Source organism: Amblyraja radiata, chromosome 24 (assembly GCF_010909765.2).
Source record: "Amblyraja radiata isolate CabotCenter1 chromosome 24, sAmbRad1.1.pri, whole genome shotgun sequence".
Classification (NCBI taxonomy): Eukaryota; Metazoa; Chordata; class Chondrichthyes; order Rajiformes; family Rajidae; genus Amblyraja; species Amblyraja radiata.
Window position 1 is genome coordinate 25,050,891 of NC_045979.1, and position 23,774 is coordinate 25,074,664.

General features: G+C 42.0%; 1 protein-coding gene across 2 annotated transcripts in view; it reads right to left on the reverse strand.

The window, feature by feature from the left end:
* Nucleotides 1-11,531: 11,531 nt before the first annotated feature.
* The window catches only part of kdm5b (lysine demethylase 5B), a 109,289-nt gene continuing 97,046 nt past the window's right edge, over nucleotides 11,532-23,774 (reverse strand). The window contains exons 24-27 of one of the 2 annotated variants that reach the window (XM_033042666.1): nucleotides 22,707-22,824; nucleotides 16,350-16,573; nucleotides 14,689-15,015; nucleotides 11,532-12,334 (exon numbers count right to left, since the gene is read on the reverse strand). In XM_033042666.1, the coding sequence (XP_032898557.1) occupies nucleotides 12,182-12,334; nucleotides 14,689-15,015; nucleotides 16,350-16,573; nucleotides 22,707-22,824 (822 nt within the window). In that variant the 3' untranslated portion in view covers nucleotides 11,532-12,181. Of the gene's footprint in view, nucleotides 12,335-13,167; nucleotides 14,214-14,688; nucleotides 15,016-16,349; nucleotides 16,574-22,706; nucleotides 22,825-23,774 lie in introns of those variants that run through there. The other variant, XM_033042668.1, reaches the window with a different exon arrangement.

Genomic DNA, 23,774 nt, shown 5'->3' on the forward strand with positions numbered 1-23,774 from the left:
CAGCGGAAGTCGCGACAGCGCACGCGCATCACCCCCTTGATCTCCAAGCGCAGGCGCCTGGTCCCCACTGGCTGCCTGCAGCAAAGATCCTATAGCTATAAGATCTTTGGCCTGCAGTAGCAACATGTAGGCGGGTGATGGACCAGGGTGGAGTGATGGGAGGAGAGGGATCCTTTTAGTTTAGTTTATTGTCGCGTGTACCGAGGTACAGTGAAAAGTTTTTTGTTGCACACTAACCAGTCATCGGAAAGACAATACATGGTTACAATCGAGCCATTTACAATATATAGTTACATGATTAATATTATTAATATAAGTGGAAAAAGGAATAACGTTTAGTGCAGGTAAAGTCCGATGAAAGATAGTCCGAGGGATGGACGAGTAAGGAGTGAGATGGAGAAGGGTGGTAGAGCAGGAGATGTTTACATGAAGGAAGGTAATGGACCAGGAGGGCATGACAAGGATGAAGGTGCTGGACGAGAAGGGATGATGTGAGGAGAACCTAACTCAGCACAAAGACTGCGCCCTTTTTAGAACACTATTTCTTACTATGTATTTTCTCTCTCCATTCTTCCCATCAAAATGCACCATATTTCTCTGCTTTGAACTTTATCTGCCCAGACTTCCCATTCCACGTTCCTATTTGTATTTCGCGCCGTTGTGTTTCGCTGCCCGTCGTCTCCCATCTGGACAAATCCCCGAACAAAGCAACCTCAACCGTCCGTATGGCCTGCAGTCAATCCTGGTCTACGGACGGCAAACACTGCTGGACATTTGAGCCTCGGTCATCGAGGTCTTCATCCGAGTCCCCGGACAAAGCCCCGGACAAAGCTTCCCCTACCCCTCGCTCAGCTCCCGGTGGGTGTATGGGCTCGGTCTTGCGGCGGCCACCACACACGCCGAGCCAGCAGGCGGAGCAAACGCGCGGGCGCCCTGGAAAGGTTGAATACTCTCGCCCGCGCCCGTTCAACATCAGCTTACCTCGCCCAGCGCTGTGAAGACGGATCTGGTCGGCCCTACCGCTCCATCCATCGGCGGTCCCTCGAGCCCAGGTATGACTCACTCTGGTCGATCTTTCCGGTCCCCGGTCTGTTGGCCCGCGGGCTCCAGCCAGGCCATGTGTGAAACGCAGCGGCGTGGTTTCCCTGAACCTCTGCCCGCTGGCGTGGGAGCCGCTACCGGACCACAACTCACCTGCAGTCCCTGCTAAAGTGGCCCTGATCAATGCGAGATCCTTGCTGAACAAAACCTTCATCCTCAACGACTTCCTACTAATTGGACTTCCTACTGATCACAGAAACCTGGCTTAATCCTGGTGAGCTTGCTCCACTCTTGGAACTCTGTCCTGATAAATGTAACTTTTTCAGCTCGCCTAGGCTCTCCGGTCACGGTGGGGGCCTAGCCAATGTGTTTAAGAAACATTTCAACTGCCGCCTCCTGAACGCTGACCATTTCTCCAGTTTTGAACATCAACTAATTATAGTTGGTCTAATCTGTCCACTTTTAATTGTACTTGTTTATCACCCACCAAAAATGTACAAGGACAAAATCTCACAATTTGCTGATCTTATCGCTATTAATTTGACCGGGTCCTGATTCTTGGTGACTTTAACATTCATGTCTGCTGTCCCACTAAGCCTCTTGTGAGTGAATTTATGAACCTGGTTGAGTCATTCAATCTGACTCTACTTACGACTGGACCCACGCACAAGCTTGGTCATACACTCGACCTGGTGCTATCGTCTGGTCTCCAAATTTGAAATACAGAAATTATTGATGCCTGTCTGTCTGATCATAGTGCAATTATATTCATAGAAACATAGAAAATAGGTGCAGGAGTTGGCCATTCGGCCCTTCGAGCCTGCACTGCCATTCAATATGATCATGGCTGATCATCCAACTCAGTATCCTGTACCTGCATTCTCTCCATACCCCCTGATCCCTTTAGCCACAAGGGCCACATCTAACTCTCTTAAATATAGCCAATGAACTGGCCTCAACTACCTTCTGTGGCAGAGAGTTCCAGAGATTTACCACTCTGTGTGAAAAATGTTTTTCTCATCTCGGTCCTAAAGGATTTCCCCTTTATCCTTAAGCTGTGACAACCTTGTCCAGGACTTCCCCAACATCGGGAACAATCTTCCTGCATCTAGCCTGTCCAACCCCTTAAGAATTTTGTAAGTTTCTATAAGATCCCCCCTCAATCTTCTAAATTCTAGCGAGTACAAGCCGAGCCTATCCAGTCTTTCTTCATATGAAAGTCCTGACATCCCAGGAATCAGTCTGGTGAACCTTCTCTGTACTCCCTCTATGGCAAGAATGTCTTTCCTCAGATTTCCTCCAACCAAAGGAGAGTCTTCAAATGTATCTGATCAGGCCCAGGAGATTTATCTACCTTCATACACCTTAGGACAACCATCACCTCCTCGACCGTAAAATAAGAGAATCCTCAAAACATTTCTATTAACTGTTCCACGTTCCCCAATCTTCATGTCTTTCTCCATAGTAAATTCAGAGAAATATTTGTTGAGGACCCTCCCCATCTCCTGTCACTTAACACAAATATGTCTGCTTTGCTTTTTGGGGGGCCCTCATCTCTCACTGGTTATCCTCTTTCCCTTAACGTACATAAGTCTCTGACCCATTCTTACAGCCAGGGTATCAATGGGGCTGGTTTAGTTGAGCTGGTTAATGGTGCAGTCTCAGCAAAGTGGTATGTGGTTAGAATTCATTTGTTCTAACATTACCTGGAACTTTTGTGGCATGAACATTTTAACTTGTCAATTAGCAGCCGATGGCTGAATGTTGCCATGCTCTCATTGCATACATGTATGGACTGTTTCATTTACTAAGGAACTGTGTATCTAATTGATCATTTTGCAATCATCAGAAAACATCATCGTAATGTGAGATACATAAGTGATGCAGCAGATGAAGACAGATGGGCCTAGATCAATGTCATGGAACTAACATGACATTGATCTACAGATACAACAATCTTTCTTTGTGTGATGTATGACTCCAGTCATTGAAGTTTTTTACTTTAATGCCCATTGACATTAGTTTTATCAGGACACCTCAATGCCATACCTGGTCAAATAATGGCTAATTATCAAGAACAGTCACTAACTTTTAAAATTTAGCTCTGGTCCACGTTTACACAAGAGCGGTGAGATCTGGAGCCGAAGGTCCTGTCTAAACCTCATTGAGATGTTGGTTTTGTTGAATACACACATTCTGACAGCACAGTTAAAACATCCATCATTTTTTCTTATAATTGAGAGTAGATTGAGTGGGTGCCAATGAGATATTAGATTGGAAACCTCAAAAACAAAACAAATGTATGAGGGAATTAAAATTAAACTACAGGTATTGACCCTTAAAAAAAATAAAAACATTTACTTGATCTCTTCTGTCTGACTTTTGATTATTTCTGATAAAATATTTAACATATTTGGGAAAAGTACATGAAAGTAGCATTTCCAGTTCAGCCCTGATAGCAACCCATATTTATTGAGTGAGATGACCTACAGATGAGGTGTGCCTTTTGAAATTGATAACAATCCAATCTCACTTCAAAGAAAAACCCAGCGAGCCACAGAAATGAAAAGCAATCTTTGCAATTACAGATTTTACACTACTTGCAGTGAAGGAAAGATATTATTGAACTTTCATAAATGTGCCAGTGCATATCAACTAACACAATAGGCTAACTCATTGTCTGTTAGCAATATAATAATAATAATAATAATAATAATAATAATAATAATAATACTTTATTGTCATTGTAAATACATACAACAAAATCTCAGGTGCACTGCCCGAGCGGAGCTCCAACGTATCAGATAAATAATAATGACAAATAATAATGGCAAGAAAAACATCAAGTCAATTCAGAATGTGCAATATTTCACAGTACAGGTATACTGTTATAGCAGTACAAAATATTGGCTATAGGGGGTGTGTTCAGTGCAGAGTTCAGAGTGGTGATGGCCTTGGGGTAGAAACTGGTAATCTTGTGGTGTGTGACTTGATGGACCCGTAACGTTTCCGTGAGGGCAGAAGGGCAAAGTCATGTGCAGGATGAGATGAGTCCTTTAGGATGCGTGATGCCTTTCGCAGGCAATGAGAGCTATAGATCTCTTCCAGGGCAGGCAGATGTGTGTTGGTGATCTTCTGGGTTGTGTTGATGACTCTCTGCAGAAGCCTACTTGTCAGCCGCAGAACTGTTGCCATGCCATACCAGGATGCCATGTGTCAAAACGCTCTCTATGGAGCAACGGTAGAATGACACGAGCAGCTGTTGTGGCAAGTTGACTCTCCCGAGTGATCTTAGGAAGTAAAGCCGTTGTTGTGCCTTCTATACCAGGGAGTTTGTGTTAGTTGACCACTTGAGATCTGCTGAGATGTGGGTGCCCAGGAACCTGAAACTGGAGACACTGTCCACTCTTTCTCTGTTTATGTGCAGAGGGGAATGGTCACCCTGCTTCTTCCTGAAGTCAATGATGAGCTCTTTTGTTTTCGTGGTATCGAGTGCTAAGTTGTTCTCTGAGCACCAGCCTATTAACCTCTGTACCTCCTCCCCGTAAGCTGACTCATCATCACCCTCAGTGATCAGCCAGTCGTGTCGTCTGCAAATTTAATGATGGTGTTCGTGCTGTGGGTCGGTATGCAGTCATAGGTATAGAGGGAGTAGAGGAGGGGGCTCAGCACAGTCTTGTGGAGCTCCTGTGCTGAGTGTCAGAGTGGGGGAGTGGTGGGGTCCCATCCTGACTGACTGCGGCGGTCTGACTGCGGAAGTCCTTAATCCAAAGGCAGATGCTGTGTTCGAAGCCTAGGTCGGACAGCTTGGAGACTGGATAATGTGATTTATCATACACAGCATGACTGAAATTGTGCCTTATGGTGATGTGATGCTTTACTAATAATGGAAACAGTAGAAAATAAATGCAACTAAATTCTTAATTTTTTTTTTAAACAATGAAAGACTACAACATCTGAATGTATTTATAAATGATCAAAACTTTCCTTTTCATAACAATTTTTCTTTGATCTTATAATTCTGAAATTAGCATAACAACACTTCCTGATATTATGATGGTTTCTTAATTTAAGTTGGTAGTTGTCCATCATTGCCAACGGGAAACTATGAATTGATACAAATAAAGAATTTTGGTTTTATGCAGATCTGCAATCGATTTCCTCTTTTAAGAACTTTCAAACAGCTTTGAAACTGCATGACTATTATCGAGGAGGGAAACAATACAAGAAGACAAAACAAGAATTCTGATTTAAACTTGAGATGACAAATGAAACTTGAGAGAATTTTTTTTACAAAAGGCCTGAAGATTAAAATGGGAAAAAGGGCTTAGGTGGATGCAGAGTAACAAGCCAAAAATAATTACTTGGAGAAATAAATGTTAACTTTTTATTTGACAAAATCTGTTAATCTAATGTTAAGTTTATAGACACAATAGACTGCAGATGCTCGGAACATGAGTAGAAAACTCGATTCTTCCCACATCAGTCCAGACCAGAAACATCGTTTGTCCATTGGCCTCCACAGATGTTACCTGACCTGCTGAATTACTCCAGCAGATCCTCGAACAGGGAAGAAAGGTCGGACTGGCAAAGGAACGTTGTAGTGCTTGTCTGGCCAGCCAAGATTAATGACAGAGGTTAGGGACCATAGGGACTTGTTGGTGGCAGTGTGGGCAACCAAGTCCTCCATCCATGATGAAGGGATGAAGGATAAGGACATCACGATAAAGTCATCATCCTGCAAGGGCAGATCCTCGCAGGTTTTCCGAGGTGCACGTGAAAGTGTCTGCCAGGTGCATACCCTTTCCACGTTTGTAGGTGAGGACGGTGTCATATTTTTGAAGTTGCAGTAACATCCATTGTATGCGCGCTGGAGAGTTATGAATTGGTTTATTGTAAATGCTGATAGGAGGTTGGTGGTCGGTTTCAATTGTAACTGCGACCAAAGATGAAATCGTTGGAACTTTTTGCAGGCAAAAACCACTAGCAATTCCTTTTCGATTTGGGCGTATCGTTGTGTCAGACATGGTGCGCGAGGCATAGGCGACAGGCTTATTGCCATGGCCATCATTCTGAAGGCATGCAGCGCCCAGGCCATGTTGTGAGGCGTCATATGTAAGTGTAATAGGCAGTCTATGATCAAAGAATGCAAGAGTAGGGGTGGCCGACATCTGCCATTTAAGAGTGTCAAATGCTGTCTGTTGTTCATGCCAGGTCCAAGCAGTGTCTTTGTGTGTGAGAAGGCGTAATGGGGCTGACGTTTAGCTGAAATTAGGAATGAATTTGCTCAAATAGTTCACCATGCCAAGGAACCTCTGCAAGCTGGGCACATCATTGAGTGCTGGGAGTTCATTAATGGCATTGGTTTTCGCTGGATCAGTTTTCAGGCCGTCTTTGGTAAATATATGGCCTAGTTATTTTACCTCATTCACTCTGAATCTGCATTTTTTGGGATTGAGTTTGAGATGGATGGCCTCGGCACGCTTCAATACTTTTGTCAGATTGGCGTTGTGTTCCTCGATCGTTTTCCCAGCAATGAGGATATCGTCCACTACGATGGAGCAAGGGTATCCGGAAAACAATTGCTCCATCCTGCGAGGGTCTGCAATAAAAGAAACCATTTCGCAAAATGCTGTAGATCGCAAAACAGATTTCAAACGAGTCTGTCAGCTTGTTAAACCAGGATGAATATCCTAGCTCCCAGTTCCCACAAACAGATGATGACAGCACAGAGATTAATGTGCACGCTTTGTCTGGTTCAGCGCCCAGGCCAAGACAAGACTAGCAGGCCTCTGCCGCCATTGACCAAAGGACAGGTGGTCCGCTTACACTGACAAAGGCCATGACCGTATTGGGGTAATTTCTGGTCTAGCTTCAGAGCGACACTCGTACATTGTTAGAGCCGATGGCGGCATCTACCGACGAAACAGACATCTTCTGCCTGTGAAGGAGCCAATCCCTCCTCCTTATTATCCGGATCGTACAAGTTCATTTCAATCTGCATCTGGTGACCCTCGCAAGCTCTTGCCAGCACAACAATCCATGCCCGTGACAGTTCCTCGGTCTGTCCCATCTTCGCCTGCGCCAGTCTCCTACTTCGACCCCAGAGGCGTTGGTCCACTCCCCCACGGTGGTGAAATCACCAACTCTGTCCCCAGAGAAGAGGAATGGAGATGGCCTCTATCGTACACGTGCCGGTTGTGTAGTATCCAGACTATGTTTGACATTACATACTTCTGTCATCGGTTGTGATATTTGCTTTGCGTAGTTATGGGTATACAGTGTTATTGATTCTTTACTGAGTTACTGAGTGGCTCATGCTGAGTCATGCTTTTGTAGTTACGCCCACTAGCGTGTTAGTGTCGCGGTGTACTGCACTCGGCAGTCTAAAGTGAACTCTCAAGTGAGAACTTGTAGTTGTTTATTCTAAATAAACAGTGTATAACCTGACATGATGTGAGGTTTTTATTATTACAAGGACTCTAAATCAACATTTGTTTTCTGTTCCATGTTTAGATTTGTGATCACTCTCATTCTCAGAAATGTATGAGGCTGTCCTCCTCTCCATGGCAGGAGTTGGAAGGGTAGCCACAGGCCTAGTTGTGATTCGACATGGAAATAGCTGCAAAATCCATTTATTCTGAGTTAATTTTACATCACATAAAGCATTGTGGTTGAATTCCTGAGCTTGTACTCTCCATTGGTGCCGCTAGTAGAGTCGTTGCCTCACATCGCACATTTACCCAGTCTCATTGCATAGGCTATCGCTGAATGCTCTGTTTTTCTCCTTCATCTTGACCTATGGAAGGTTAATTGGCCACTTTGAGATGCCCCCATTTTGTCACTGCGTGGTAGAATCTGGGCAACTTTATGAGAATGCAGGGAGAATAAAAACAGATTAATATCAGTAATGGTAGTGGGTGGTTGGAGCAGAATCAGAGGGCCAAAGGGCCTGGTTCTACACCATCTCTCTTCATGACTATTATAATAAAGTTTTTCCAGAGTCTGTGTATAGAGTAGAATGGTAACACTCCTACTGTATGCCTGTAACCATTAATGGGAAATAAAAAAAATAAAAAGCACAGGCTACAGCACAGTAAAATTGGAGAATACAGGAACGTTGGGAAAATAGGTTGAACCTGCTTGCAGTAATACAAACTCATAGCACTGACATTTGGACATCCTTTACTTAGACTTGCAATTCGCAGTCCCAGGAAAAGTTAGTCCCACTATTAGTTACATCCATTCCCCTCCTGTTACTAAAGTACAAAAATAATTATGGATATGAGAAAGCTCAATGATATACATGTTATTTTAAAATCCAGAACAAAGCATGTGTAAAATAAAGTTAACTACTCATGATTATGTTTACTCATTCACTGGAATTAATTGGGAAAATAATTTTATTACGACAACTTAAGGCTGACACAGATAGAAACTGCCAGAAAACAACACATGTTCTTATTTCCAATTTCTAGCATTTTCAGTTTTTTGCTTTTAATGCATATTGTTATATTAGCAACATATAGGCTATCTTTAACATGATTTATTGCAGATTAAGAGGGGAAAAAAATCACTTGGCTGGCAGGATTCAGAGCAGGTAGAATCTTAACACCATCACCTCAAGATTGATCCATGTATGCGCTCTCTACTTTCCCATCTGTGTTGTAGTCTAATGCAGATACCGACGGGTTTCAATTGTGTGGGCAAAATCAACACTTCATTTTTACGAGTCATTTCCTCTAATGTTTTAGAGATGTCTGTCATGTTTCATAATATTAAACATTTTGATTATTTGGATCCCAATGTATAAAAATTATGAAATATTACTTTTCCATAAAAAGTAATCTTCCATAATTTCAAATGTGGAATTTTGAACTGGGCATTTGAGTATTTCCATTTTATTTCTCCACAGTAATATTCCCAGGTTGGATTGGTATATGTTGGGCGCAGTTAAGATTCTTACTGCACTTTGATCCAAATCACAGAACTGTTCACTCCATTTACTATTTTTTTAAATTGAAACATGGTGTTTGCTGGTGTGCAAATCTATGTTTTCAGTGCACTTCGCTGACAGCTGGAGTCACGGGGTCATTAAGACGCACTGAACCAAGTAACTAGTGATGTGAATGCCAACAATAATAGCTCACAGGGAGTTGGATTAGGATCCATTGTAGTGAAGTCCAACAAGCATTGCCCAGCTGCACGCATGTGCACACTCAGAAGGGGTTGCTACTGATGAATCAGAATTAACTTTATTCTTCCTCCCAAGTGGCCCATAGAGCTGATAGTATTAGTTTAACATCTGCCATACTTCAAGCAATCATTGGCAGAAGATACCCGAGCCATTCAAAGAGCTTAGCTTTGTATTCCATGGTTACTTACTAATCCCAGTGTAATCTTGGATTCGGGAAAAAAAATTATGTATATTTTATGTCAATATTTTTCAATTACTTTGGTATACTTATATATTTAAAATTCTAAAGGAATATGATTTCACATCAATTCTGTGTGTAAATATCCTCTCAAAGCAAGTCAACTATTTAGTCACTATCATTTTGGATTGAGGGCTGTTTACCAACTTTACAAGGCTATTACATTTGTCTGGTTATCCTTTACCAATTTATTTTGTTTAGCCTTTGATTAATTTGCTGTTTTTTCATTGCGGCAGTGATAAAGTTTGTGCTTTTTCATTTTTTCTTCCCTGTGCTGGTTTGGAGCAACAGCTATAAATCAGTTTTGAGGCTAATTTACCAGTTTAGAGCTCTTGGGTTCATCAGTATCATAACATTTATGTCAAACTCAGACAGTAGTTTAATCAGCAATATTAAAATTCTGTGAATTCAAAAAAATTGATCAAATTTGATTATTGGTAAAAACACGACATGTAATTCCACTGATGGGCTGGAAATTAAATGTTTATTGCACTTGGTGGTTTCATCCCAGCCTTTCTGCCAGGCTACTGCACAATTGTACTCTACCAGTTTATCTGTATATGCAAAAAATCTTCAGGGGCACCAAGTGGTGAATTGGAAACTGGAAGCTTGCTTACCGCCCACCCTACTATATGAAAATCCACAACAAATGCCAAACTGCCTCCCAGTCAATAAAGCAAACACCAGGATCTTAGGAAATTTTACAGAGGATAGGAGCAATAGAAAAATGGGAGTTATGTACTGATACCCATGTACCAAGTGTGAAGTGGTAGGTCAATGAATAGATATTCAACAAACATGAAGTAATAACTTTCACATAGATTTGGATAAACAGATTACTCATTGATTAAAAAGCTAGTAAGCTAGAACATTTCTGGATTTCGAACTTCTGGACATAGAATCAACAAGAAACCAGCCACCGTATAAAGGGTCAGACAGACTAACAGTACTTTAAAAATGTTTCCCATCAAGTTTATCCCCATTTTCTGCTAAAGAAAAACGCACTAATATTCACCAACTGTTAAAAGTATGATCCAAATGTCTGATATTTAAAAGCATTTTATTTACACGATTAAAAACAAAAGATAAATATCCAATGTTTAAAAGTCCAAAGCCCATTAAAATGATTTATGTAAATTACAACAATTCAAATAAAATGTAAATTAGCTAAAACTCACCTTTGCTCCTTGTGGCACTTCCACTTCAGTGAATGAATGCAAGACTTTCCTGCCACTGGTAACTTGTGTGGATGTCCCATATAAATTGACAACAAACTGTCGCAACTTTAAAATGTGCATTTTTTCCAATCATAAAACGTTGCACTCCTCTGCCAGTCTGTGTGTGGTTCATACTATGAACTAATTATTGAAAAGCCACTTTGGGACTTCAACATAAATATGGAAGCCCTAAATTTGCTATTTGGTAGGGAAATCTCTGGGTAACATTGATATTTGGATCATTATTTAGTTGAGTGAATACATAGTCAATGTGAGCCAAATGCAAGATTATCTTTAGAATGAAATAATAGAATGGAGGGTCTAAATATGAAAAGCTCGAATCGATGGACGTGCAAAGGGTCTCCAGGAGCCTTAGTATTGTTAGATAGGCATATAAATAGTCAAAGCCTAAGAAATGCAGATTTTTACAAAAGGCAAGTTAATGCTAAATAAATTGTTAATTTTAAATCTTAGATTGATAGCTTATTGTTAAGCAAAAGGTAATAAATAATGTGTGAAAGGGAGTTAGATCACAAATCAGCCTTCTCCATATGTATCATGACAGAAACAAAAAACAAAACGATCTTTTTCCAATATTCCAATTTCACCTCTGCCATGTGACAGAATAGACCAACAGCGACCTGTTCCCAAGTTTCTGCCAATACCCTCCAATACTTCAACAATATCCCAGACACGGTTCCACATCCACTCTAAGGTGAAGGTTTCACTGAGATCTGAAGAAAGCCACTTAGTCTCTATCAGATTGATGCAAAAATTGTGAAAGACTGTCCCTGGTTCAGAAATTTAAGTGGTGCATAACAAATTACAGTCTAAAATGCTCATTTGTAACCAAAGGTTTATTTCACAAAGGAGACTTTAACATTAGATACAAGCTACCAAAAAAAGCCAAAGTACAGCGAAGGCAGTAAGTTTACAGACCTGGGTCCATTGTCTATCTCTAATATTCCCCTGCCACAAGGAACTTAAACACCTCCATTCTGTACAATAACCAACACTCTCAGAAAACCATGTCTGGCCCTTTAACTCACAAATCTGTTATTGCTCAGATAAATAAAACTAACCTACAAAACAAGTCAGAATCGCTCTTTAAGATAAAGATGCCTGTACTAAACAGAGGGTCCCAAGAAAAATAGTATTTTTTTGGTGACTGGAGGTCCTTAAGACCCAATGAGGCTGGGTATGTTTTCAGGGAAATCTCAAACTGAGGTAAAGGAAGTATGCACTATTTAAAAAGAGCCAATAGATTTCATAATGGGTAGAAAGTCCTGGGGTGTAGTCAGCATCATACATTTTCACAACAACAGACAAAAAGATCATACAAGAATGAGAAGATACAAAGGTGGAAAAAGTTTGAGAGTCCTCGTAGATGATCCCATGAGTAGAGATATAGCACCATTTGTGGGCTGTAGAGCTATCAAATCCACTGCTTCTGGTGGAATCTTTGATTTGCCACCATTGTGCCCAAGGCTAGCCCTGGCCAATCTGATTCCTGTCGATCTGGTCTCTTACAGTACAGTTGACACAGATATAGTCCTCCTTTTCTGCTGTTTCTGAGGACACGCCAACACAGATCTGATGAAACCACTGGTTGCAGCTACCATCACATTGGACCCAGTCAACCTACACAAAAGGAAGAAACTTTTACCACAACTACATATCAAAACTACATTTTTTATTTACATCTGTGTTTTATTGGAAAAAGATGAATTTAGTGAAGACAAAACCATATCCTTTAATGGGGTATTGCCATGAAAATGTCTACACAAATGTATGTATTCACATTCGCTTAAAATGGCTCCTTTTTGATGGGGAATAGCTCATTTTAAATTTGGCTGAGATCAAATGGATGAGCCCTCTTTTCTGCCCCAGGAGAGGCAAGCAAAATTTAAATTGAACATGGACAAGAGCTTCATTTCAATATTATAAGAGATATAAAAAGGCGTATACAATTTCTTCACAACAATCACAGCAATATCTATTTAATTTAGCAAAAAAAATACTACATGGGTATTATCAAACAAAAGATTGAAGCAAAGTGACACAAAGATGTATGATTGTTCAAGAAGGAACTGCAGATGCTGGAAGATCGAAGGTACACAAAAATGCTGGAGAAACTCAGTGGGTGCAGCAGCATCTATGGAGCGAAGGAAATAGGTGACGTTTCGGGCCGAAACCCTTCTTCAGACTGATGGGGGGTGGGGGGGAGAAGGAAGGAAAAAGGGATGAGGGGGAGCCCGAGGGCGGGGGGGTGGGAGGAGACAGCTCGAGGGTTAAGGAGGGGGAGGAGACAGCAAGGGGTAGCAAAATTGGGAGAATTCAATGTTCATGCCATCCGGACGCAAGCAACCCAGGCGGAATATGAGGTGCTGTTCCTCCAATTTCCGGTTTTGCTCACTCTGGCAATGGAGGAGACCCAGGACAGAGAGGTCGGATTGGGAATGGGAGGGGGAGTTGAAATGCTGAGCCACCGGGAGTTCAGGTAGGTTATTGTGGACTGAGCGGAGGTGTTCGGCGAAACGATCGCCCAACCTCCGCTTAGTCTCACCGATGTATGATTAATGGGTTGAGGTCAAAGAAACAGGTTTCTAAGGAAAAAGTGGTGAGATAGACACGTTTTAGGAGTGAATTCTTGGTGAAAGAAAACCAACAGCAATGGAACTATTAAATCAGAAGTGCTGACAGAGATACGCACCTGAAATATCTTAAAGGGACTTGGCAAAGTTAGAGAGCTGCTGAACTGTACAGAAACAGGGAGCAGCATGTGCATGGAAGGATTAGAAGGAAACGGTAAGAATTTTAAAACAAGGTGTCATGGGGAGAATGAACTTCAAATTAAAAAAAACCTTGGAACCTGCACCCAAAGTTATAGGGTACATATTTCTAAATTAATAAGATGTTTTACACTAAATTTTGAGATGTTGAGGTAATTTTTCAATGCGTTCGTTTCATTGTTGTTGCTGCGAAAGACACTTATTGCCAGAATCCAAACAGCATTATTACATATTTCATTAGTTGGATGGATAGTATTTCAGAATCAATGTATCTGATGGTTCGTGGCTTTGGTAGGTATGACTGTTTCCCCAGGCACAGACTCACTTTATTTCTTAAGGATAGTTGTGAGGCAGAAACAATACTGGTCATGCATATGGCTGATAAATGCGCAAGGACAAAAATGATCAGCTGTGGCTGAACATGCATGTACTTTCATGAAAAAAACCCAGCAATGCATCCAATGCATTATTTTCTCAACTTTCAGAAGTCAAACAATGAGCCTTTTATCAGATCAGCACCAAGTTAAACTCTTAAATTCGTTTTTCAATTTTTACATTGAATCCTATTACATAATATTCATTTCTCTACATAATGATCTGTTACTGGCTTCTAAATTCTCTTCCAGCAACCAGAAACATCAAACGGTCTTTATTTTGCCCTGGGGTCACAATCGCACATCTCCATTTTGAGATAAATGGGACTTTTCAGTTTCTTTTTCTTCTTCTCACTGGAAAATCAAAAGCAATTAATGAGAATGAAAGTTCTTATTTAAAAGTGATATGTTTTATGTGTCCAACCTCCATATTTGCATATTGCACCCAGATGAAGTCCGAGTGAAAGTATGTGACACGCAAACAGGATGAGGAAAAGTAGGGTGAGAAAAGGAGAAAAAAAAGACACTGGAAAACAACGAGAATATATAAGTGCCTTCTTTGAATTAGTTAATTGAGTTGATGTCTGGGTTGCAAGGTTATAAAATAAAAGTAAAATTCATTATTTCTTTTTAAAAACACTGCATTTAATTTTCATTTGTAAACCATACAACCCAGGCATCAGCTCAATGAACTTCTTGAAGTTAATCTTAGATTAAAACAAATTTACACTTTAACTATGCTTCTGTTCCTCATTTTCCACAATATACCGTCTCCAGCAAAACATGTATTCACCATGTGCCTGCAAAAGCTGAAAAAATGAATACTGACCTCATCCCCCTCTGGTTGATAGCAGCTTTGCGCAGGGCAGATTGCATCCTCATCTTCGGAGTCCTCTGGCTCGGAATATGGAGATTCCATTATCACCAATGGTTCTTCTGTTGGGTGTGGAAATTCAAAACATTTGTCTGCCTCGAGACTTCCAAAACTCAGATCTTTTAATTTCTCTTGGGTTAATTTGAGCCCTCTTTGTTTAGGGGTGCTTAATCTTTTCAATTTTTCTCTTTTTTCACCCATTGAGCCATCTTTTTCAATTCGTCTCTTTTTCCTTTCACAGTTTCCTTCTCTTTTCACTGGTTTAAAACAGCAATCTTCATCCTGAAACAGAACACAGATTACCGTCTCAGATAAGCAAAAGGACCATCTGCTGTCATTTCCCTGTTTGAGAGATATTGGGGGCATTTGAGGGGAGTCGGCTTCAGGGATGTTCGGTACCTGGACAGGGTCTTCACCGAGGATCACAGCCAAGCATGGGGCTGCCCAACAGCAGCAAAGGCACAGGAGTCAATGAATTAAATGTTGTAGAGTCAGGGAGCTGTGGATCCTTCGGCCCACCTGGTCTATTCTGACCAGGTTGGCATACTGGGTTGGTCCCATTTGCCTGCATTTGGCCGGTGACCCTCCTAGTCACGCAAAATCTTTTACAGGTCATAATCCCATATGCTTTGCACCTTCCTCTGGCAGCTCTTTCCAAATGCGATCTAACCTCTGGGCAGGAAGTTCCCCTGGGGTCCTTCCAGGTTCTCTCGCCTTGAACCTTTGCACTCTGGCTTTAGAATCCTCTGCGTCTCACGTGTTCAACGTGGCACAAATAAATATATCCATCAGGAGATCCATGACCTCATAAATTGATGGACTAGAGACCTGGGTTCAATCCTGACATCAAGTGCGGTCTGTGTGGTTTGCATGTTCTCACTGGTGGGTGTGGTGGGGGGGGGGGGGGGGGGGGGGGTTGTAGAGAGGTGGTCATGGTGCAAGTGTACATAGCAAGTGAGAATGTCCTTCAATGAAGAAAATTTAAGTAAACAAACTGTTGGAAGCAAATAGAAATGATGCTGGTGCATTATACCAGACGGTGGCAAAATATACAATCGCATTCTCATAGTACAGGAGCCGCTTGACTCAACGAGTGTTCACTAGTTCTTTCAAAACCAATTACATCAGACCCATTCACACATTTTGCCATTACACCCCCAAATTTTCTTTCATTAAATGTCCATTTACCTTTCATTTAAAAGGCTTATTCTAACTCAAATGACTTTATCACAACCCCCAAATCATTTGCTTGCAAAGGTTATTCAAAACAGCTTATTTCCATTTACCTTTGTTACCTATATATCTGAACTTGTCATGATCTTGTACACCACTATCAAAGTTCTGCTCAACTTTCGTAGCTCCGATTTCCAGCTCCCTCAGTTTACATTACGTTGATACATAATTAATCAAAGACAGGCAAAAGCAAAATATACAATAATATTATTGAGCTAAGATCTTGCATGCTCCTTGTAGACTGTAGCAGCCATAGATATTATTATTCAACAAAAATATTAGAAATAGTAGTTGCCAATTGACACCAAGCATGTATGCTTTAGAAGTAAATGCAAGTCGAATTCCACAACATATTTCTGCTGCAAATGTTTGCAGTTCCATACCTCAGCTGTAGAAGCATCACAGGCCTCCGTAAGACATTGCATAACATCCAATGGTTCATAGCTCAGTCGTTCAGATTGTTGCTGGTGATCTTCTACCACAGGGGACTGAGTTAGCCATACGATCTGGTAAATGTGTTGCATCTCGGGTAGAGTGACCTGCATTAATAGACCCTCCATCATCAGTTCTTCAAGTTGGGCTGTCACATCATCAGACAGGCACAGCCCTGGAAGAGTTAAAAGTTTGTGACAGCAAGTTCCTTATTCCAAAGACAGTCTAAAAATATTTTCAGATGAGACAAGTTTCCCCAAGTAACACTGTTCTATCAAATTTGTCCTGTAAAATAAAACAATTGACAAAAGATATATACATCAACCACTGATTTGTGACTGATAACATGTTGGTATCAAATAAAAGACAACTATTGCAGTCAATGCCTTACTCAAAATCAAGTGTTGTGAGCAATTCAATTGGAATTGAAGTTTTAACACCATAGGGGTTGACCAAGATGTCCAATAAACCACTTGGTATCTTTTGGTTATAAACAGTCTTTGATCCGAATATAAATTTGGCTGGAATTCACGTTCATTTTTCCCCCCAATCAAATATAATCAAAGGCAATAGGCGCAGCCATTGTTAAGGATAGAGTTGTCCGCTTCCAGAACTTTCTTTCATTAGGCTTTTAATTGTCCACCATTCAAAATTGGAAATCAAATGTTGCAAATTGAAGTATCCAAGACTGTTAGAGATCAATCATCACAGTGCCTGGACATGGCTGCAGGAGTTTATTGGCCTAGAGCCAACTATATTAGCTACTTCATCAATTAACTTCCCTTATATTGCAGGATCAGAAGCATGGATGCTTGTTGATGATTTGCACAATAATAATAATAATAATAATGGATGGGATTTATATAGCGCCTTTCTAATACTCAAGGCGCTATATAAGACAATAATCAAATCAATTTGCAACTCCTTAGCAAATGAATACCAGCATACATAAAAATCTTAGACAGCGTTCAGGCATGGGCTGATAAGCAGTATATTATGTTTGTGGCCCATATGTGCCAGGCAATGACCAATCCTGATAAAATAAGAGTCTGTTCTCCCATCCTTGACAGTAATGACATTACCATTTCCAAATAACCCACCATCAACATCCTGGAGTATCATGAGTAATCATAAACTGAGGTAGACCAGCCACATTAATACTGTGACTATATGAATGGGTAAGAGGCTGATTATTCTGTAGCTGGCCTGCACTTAGACATTTAGACTTAGACATTAGTCTCACTGGCCTGCACTTAGACAATAGACAATAGGTGCAGGAGTAGGCCATTCGGCCCTTCGAACCAGCACCACCATTCAATGTGATCATGGGGCCACAGTTTAAGAATAAGGAGTAAGCCATTTAGAACGTAGACGAGGAAACACTTTTTCTCACAGAGAGTGGCGAGTCTGTGGAATTCTCTGCCTCAGAGGGCGGTGGAGGCCGGTTCTCTGGATGCTTTCAAGAGAGAGCAAGATAGGACTCTTAAAAATAGCGGAGTCAGGGGATATGGGGAGAAGGCAGGAACGGGGTACTGATTGGGGATGATCAGCCATGCTCACATTGAATGGCGGTGCTGGCTCGAAGGGCCGAATGGCCTATTCCGGGACCTATTGTCTATTACTACCCAGAGGCCTACCATTACTGTGTAGGTCCTGCCCTTGTTCAACGTCCCAAAATGCAACACCTCACACTTCTCTATTAAATGCCATCAATCATTCCTCTGCCCAACTGGCCAATCAGTCCAGATCCTGCTGCAATCTTTCACAACCATCTTCACTATCTGCAAAACCACTCATTTTTGTATCATGGGATCGCTCAGATTGATTGAGAATATTTTAGTTGAGTATATGTGGAAACAGGTCCTTTGGCCCACCAACTGCACGCCACCTATCGATTTACCCCACCCCGGTACACTAGTTCTATATTATGCTCTTTGTCATCCACCTCCTACACACTTCAAGTTATAGAAGCTAATTAACCACACGGAGAAACAAACTCCACACAGACAGCTCCCTTTGTCAGGATCAGGCTTGGGTCTCTGGTGCTATGATGCAACGGCTTTACTGCTGTGCCACTGGGAGATTTCTGGAATAATCGAGGACAGGATTTATCCATTTGAAAACTACAGGGACCATTCTATATGCATAAGAGAATAATATTAATCCAAAGTTTTGCAAGGAAATTGTAGATGAAAATAAGCAACAAAGAAAATGGTAGAGGTCAACAATCTAAACATGGACTAGGATGGAAACAGAGGAGTCTCTCTCTCTCTCTACATTTCCCCCCATCCTAGTTCTCCGACCAGTCCCTCTGTTTACATTTTATTTTTGTATGCTTTGTTCTCACCTTTCCCTAGCTAACAATGATCTATTCTACGTTTTCCTTGAGCTTCGTCCCCTTTGATGTCTCATTTTCAGACCTTACCCATCTATATGGCGGCAAAAACAATGGGGTAGATTATTATCTCAATGGGGTTAGGTTAGGTAAGGGAGAGGTGCAGCGAGACCTGGGCGTCATTGTACACCGGTCACTGAAAGTTGGCTTACAGGTACAGCAGGCAGTGAAGAAAGCTAATGGAATGTTGGCCTTCATAACAGGAGGATTTCAGTATAGGAGTAAAGAGGTTCTTCTGCAGTTGTTGGGCTCTGGTGAGACCACATCTGGAGTATTGTGTACAGTTTTGGTCTCCTAATTTGAGGAAGGACATCCTTGTGATTGAGGCAGTGCAGCGTAGGTACACGAGATTGATTCATGGGATGGCGGGACTGTCATATGAGAAAAGATTGAAAAGACTAGGCTTGTATTCACTGGAGTTTAGAAGGATGAGGGGGTATCTTATAGAAACATATACAATTATAAAAGGACTGGTCAAGCTAGATGCAGGAAAAAATGTTCCCAATGTTGGGCGAGTCCAGAACCAGGGGCCACAGTCTTAGAATAAAGGGGAGGTCATTTAAGACGGAGGTGGGAAAAAACTTTTTCACCCAGAGAGTTGTGAATTTATGGAGTTCCCTGCCACAGAGGGCAGTGGAGGCCAAGTCACTGGATGGTTTTAAGAGAGTTAGATAGAGCTCTAGGGGCTAGTGGAGTCGAAGGGATACGGGGAGAAGGCAGGCACGAGATATTGATAGGGGACGATCAGCCATGATCACAATGAATGGCGATGCTAGCTCGAAGGACCAAATGGCCTCCTCCTGCACTTATTTTCTATGTTTCTATATCTATCTCTGTCTCCCTCTCCCCTGACTCTCAGTCTGAAGAAGGGTCCCGACCTAAATCATCACCCATAGCTTGCCCTGATGAGCCCCTCCAGCATTTTGTGTCTATCTTCTGAAAACCTTATTGATTAGCACATTTCTTATCTAGCAACGAAGCCAGTATCTTTGCACTTGGTTTTAGAAAATGAGCCAGGCAAAGTGAAGCAAGTATAATCAGGTAATTATATGAGACAGCAGATTCAGGAATCCTGAACAAAAAAAAAAATTACCTGGAGAAATTCATTTGTGTAGGGAATTTCTCCAGCAGTTCACTTTATGATCACTGGGGAATCGTCTAGGTACACCAATTATTGTATGAAAAAGATACTAAATACAAGAATTGCAATTAAAATGACATAGACCAATTCATGCCACAATGAAAACGGGAGAAAAGTCAATTTCAATGGGATGTCAGAGAATTCAAAACTTGGCAAGCAAAATTGAACTGTGATAAAAACAGAAAAACATCAGTGAGAAGAAAAATAGAGTTAATGTTATCAGGGAAAAGCATGATAATGGGAGGCACGTCAGATTGGAGAGGAGTAAAATGGTGAGGCTGTGGCCATAATCCTTCAAATGTGTAGGTTTGGAATGGTGCACCAGCCTACAAATATTGAAAACTGCAATGGTTACAAACTTGCTTCAAATTGGGTGCGTGGAACAGTCAGTACGGACCAGTCAGTTTAACCTTGGTGGTGGGGAAAGTGCCAGAAGCAACAATTACAGTCATGATTAACACACAGTTGGGAGAAAAGCAGCATGGCTTTGTTAAAGGCAAACTATGTTTAGTTAACTCAGAATCAGTGACATTGAACAAAAACATTCCCTTCAGCCAACCAAATGCATGATAGCTATCACTGATCTCTATATATTTCTCGTATTGTGGCGGCACCTGGTGGCAACCCAAGCACACAACAAACCATTGGCACTGGAGGGCAGCATCTTGGTGTGTGAGGCGCTAGTCACTGGGTCGGTACCCGAGTTGGTATTTAAAGCCGGGCGACGCCCGTGACCTGGGAGGAGTAGGGAGCTGTATTGGAGAGAATAAACACGTGTAGTGCACGCAACTCGTGTCCGATTAGCTTTTGGCTGGACTCCTTTGAATCCCCCGCTACACTAAATGACTGTTCCATTGCAAAACGCAGGAAGAAAAACCTTGCGGCCACCATAGCGATCGTGGCCCGGATGGATGGGTGGGCCAGCCCATGGATCACCTCAAAGACGTGGCGGCGCCAGTCCGCCGGAACGATAGGCCTCGGCTGACCAGTGGATACGTCGCAGAGGATGGAACCCGAGGAGGATCTGTCATCGTCCTCCGTGGAGTTGGTATATGGGGGGGGGGGGGGGGGGGGGGGGGGGGGGGAGGGGCAGCCTGTGGCATCACACACATTAACCACTTCCCACACACACGCACTAACCACCCCACACACACACTAACCACCCCCTTGATATTATGTTAATATTATTCATATGCTTCTTTTACCCCATCCCCGCCCGATCCACTCACGCATAGCCCCCAACTCGCAGGCGGGGCTAGAGAGGGAGGGGGGGTAGAGAAAGAGAGAGAAAGAGAGTGCAGAAGCCCAGAGCGGGGCACAGAGGCCCAGAGCGGGGCACAGAGGCACAGAGCGGGATACGTCTTCAGTGCAAGGACCGACTTCATCTCTGGCAGTGGTGACCAAAGGACTGCGAGTTCAGCGGCTTCAGTGCAGGGCTCGACTTCATCTCCGGCTGCGTCTTTTGAATAACCGGGGGGGGGGGGGGGGGGGGGGGGGGGTGACGTCACTCGAGGAAAAAGGCATGCAGGCCCATTGTGACATCAGAGAAAGACAGTTGTTTTTAAATTAAAGTTTTTTGAACATATTCAGTAATAACTCGTGAAATAAAGCACGAAATTTTCAGATAAGGCGATTTCGGACTCCACAGGAAAAATCTCTACCAAAACATGTAAAAATGTTACATTTAGCGCGTCGTGTTTTCGAGATGTGATTATACACAAACAACAAATAAATACACACACATCCAAGATCAGACTTCTAAATATATAGATATGATATATGATTATAGATAACAAACAGCAAGAGGCTCAGCATACGGGAGGCTTGGTCCCTCAACGCAATATTCCACCACTCACCCATAGCCCCCACGGAAGGCCTGGTCACCCAACGCAATATTCCACCACTCACCCGTTCCCCCAACACAATATTCCAGCACTCATCCATAGCCCCCAACTGCGCAACTGAGAGTGGGGGGGAGGGCTGCGTCTTTTGAATAACGGGGGGAGGAGGTAGGGGGGTAGCGAGAGGTGGGAGGGTGACGTCACTCGCAACGCATGGAAGACAGCAGGCACGCAGATCCATTGTGACGTCATCAGCGAAAGACAGTCGTTTTTATTTCAAAGTTTTGTCCGATTTTTGAACATTTTCATTAATAATTAATACTTCATGTCTACTAATTATCAAATGGAAATTTCCATCCTTTGGGCTAGAAATGGGTCAGTTTGGGACTTTATACTAAGCAATGGATAGTCATCCAATTACAGTGAGTCTTCTTGTTGAGACATTACTAGATGATGTGACAATAATTTTAACTTTTGCACTCGATTTCCTTTTGTTTTTCCAGGTAATGTGTGAAAAATCATTTGTGCAATTTAAGAACCATGAGGTAACGTATGTTAATCAGAGATAAACTGTTGCCTTTCACTTCCCAGAAATATATCCTCTACACATGATTACCACTGATTGCAACAAGGTCTGCATTTTTGTAAGCTTCTCATTCCCCCTCCCCCCACCTGTGTGTTTGGGGGGTGGTAAATGTGAGTGTGATGCCACAGCCCCCCCCCCCCCCTCCCCCGCCACCCCCCCCCGCAAACGCCATTGGGGAAACAGACCCAACGGGTCTGCACTTGGTCTAGTTCCATATATAATTGCGCACCTTTGCAGGAAGATAAAGAGAAAACAGCCTTCATCAAAATAAATTATTTTTCATAGAAGAGCTTTAATGAAAAGTAAGCTGCAACTCCACTGCAAGTTAAATATACAATTACAAACCTTGGGCTGGGATGCACTTCCGCCATAAAGATCTGGAATCTTCTGTCTTCTCTTCTTCCGATTCATTCCTATTGCAAACTGCAGTATAAAACTTAATCTCTTCTGCATCTGAATTCATCTGAATAGATAAGAGAAATGAAATCCATGAATACATTTCATCCATGAATAAAATAAATCTATTTCAATTGGTTAACGTGTCAAAGATGGGGAAGAGAAAAAAAATGGGATGATAGATTAAACACAGCTTCTGGGATAAGAAATAATGGTTGAAATGTGTATTAAATGAATAATAATTTCCACCAAAGAATGAGAATAACTATACTAAAAAAGAGAAATGCTCAGTCAAATTATCAAATTGGTAAATTGAAACCATTTTATTGATTGGTTTGATGACGTTGGCAAATGAGCAATAGCTTTATTAGATGGATATCCGATTCATGCACAGACATTCACCACAACCAGAAAATTCCAAGTCATACGTGAAAAATCCATAACTAGTTAATTTAGAGATACAGCATGGAAACAGGCCCTGTGGCCCACCATGTCCACGGCAACGGTGGATTACACATTCATAGTAGTTCTGTGTTATCCCACCCTGGTAAGGTCGCATTTGGAATATTGAGCAATTTTGTGCATCATATCAGAGGAAGGATGTGCTGGCACTGGAGAGGTTCCAGATGAGGTTTGCAAGAATGATCCCAGGAATGAGTAGGTTAACCTATGATGAGCATTTGTCGGCACTGGGCCTGTACTTGCTGTAGTTTAGAAGAATGATGGGGGATCTCATTGAAACATACAGAGTAGTGAAAGGCTTGGATAGTGTGGATGTGGAGAGAATGTTTCCACCAGTGGAAGAGTCTAGAACTAGAGGTCATAGCCTCAGAATCAAAGGATGTTGTTTTAGGAAGGAGATGGAGACATTACTTTAGTCAGAGGGTGGGGAATCTGTAGAATTCTTTGCCATAGAAGGCTGTGGAGGTCAAGTCATAGAAAGTGGATATTTTCACGGCCGAGAGATGGATAGATTCTTGATTAGTACAGGTGTCAGAGGTTATGAGGAGAAGGCAG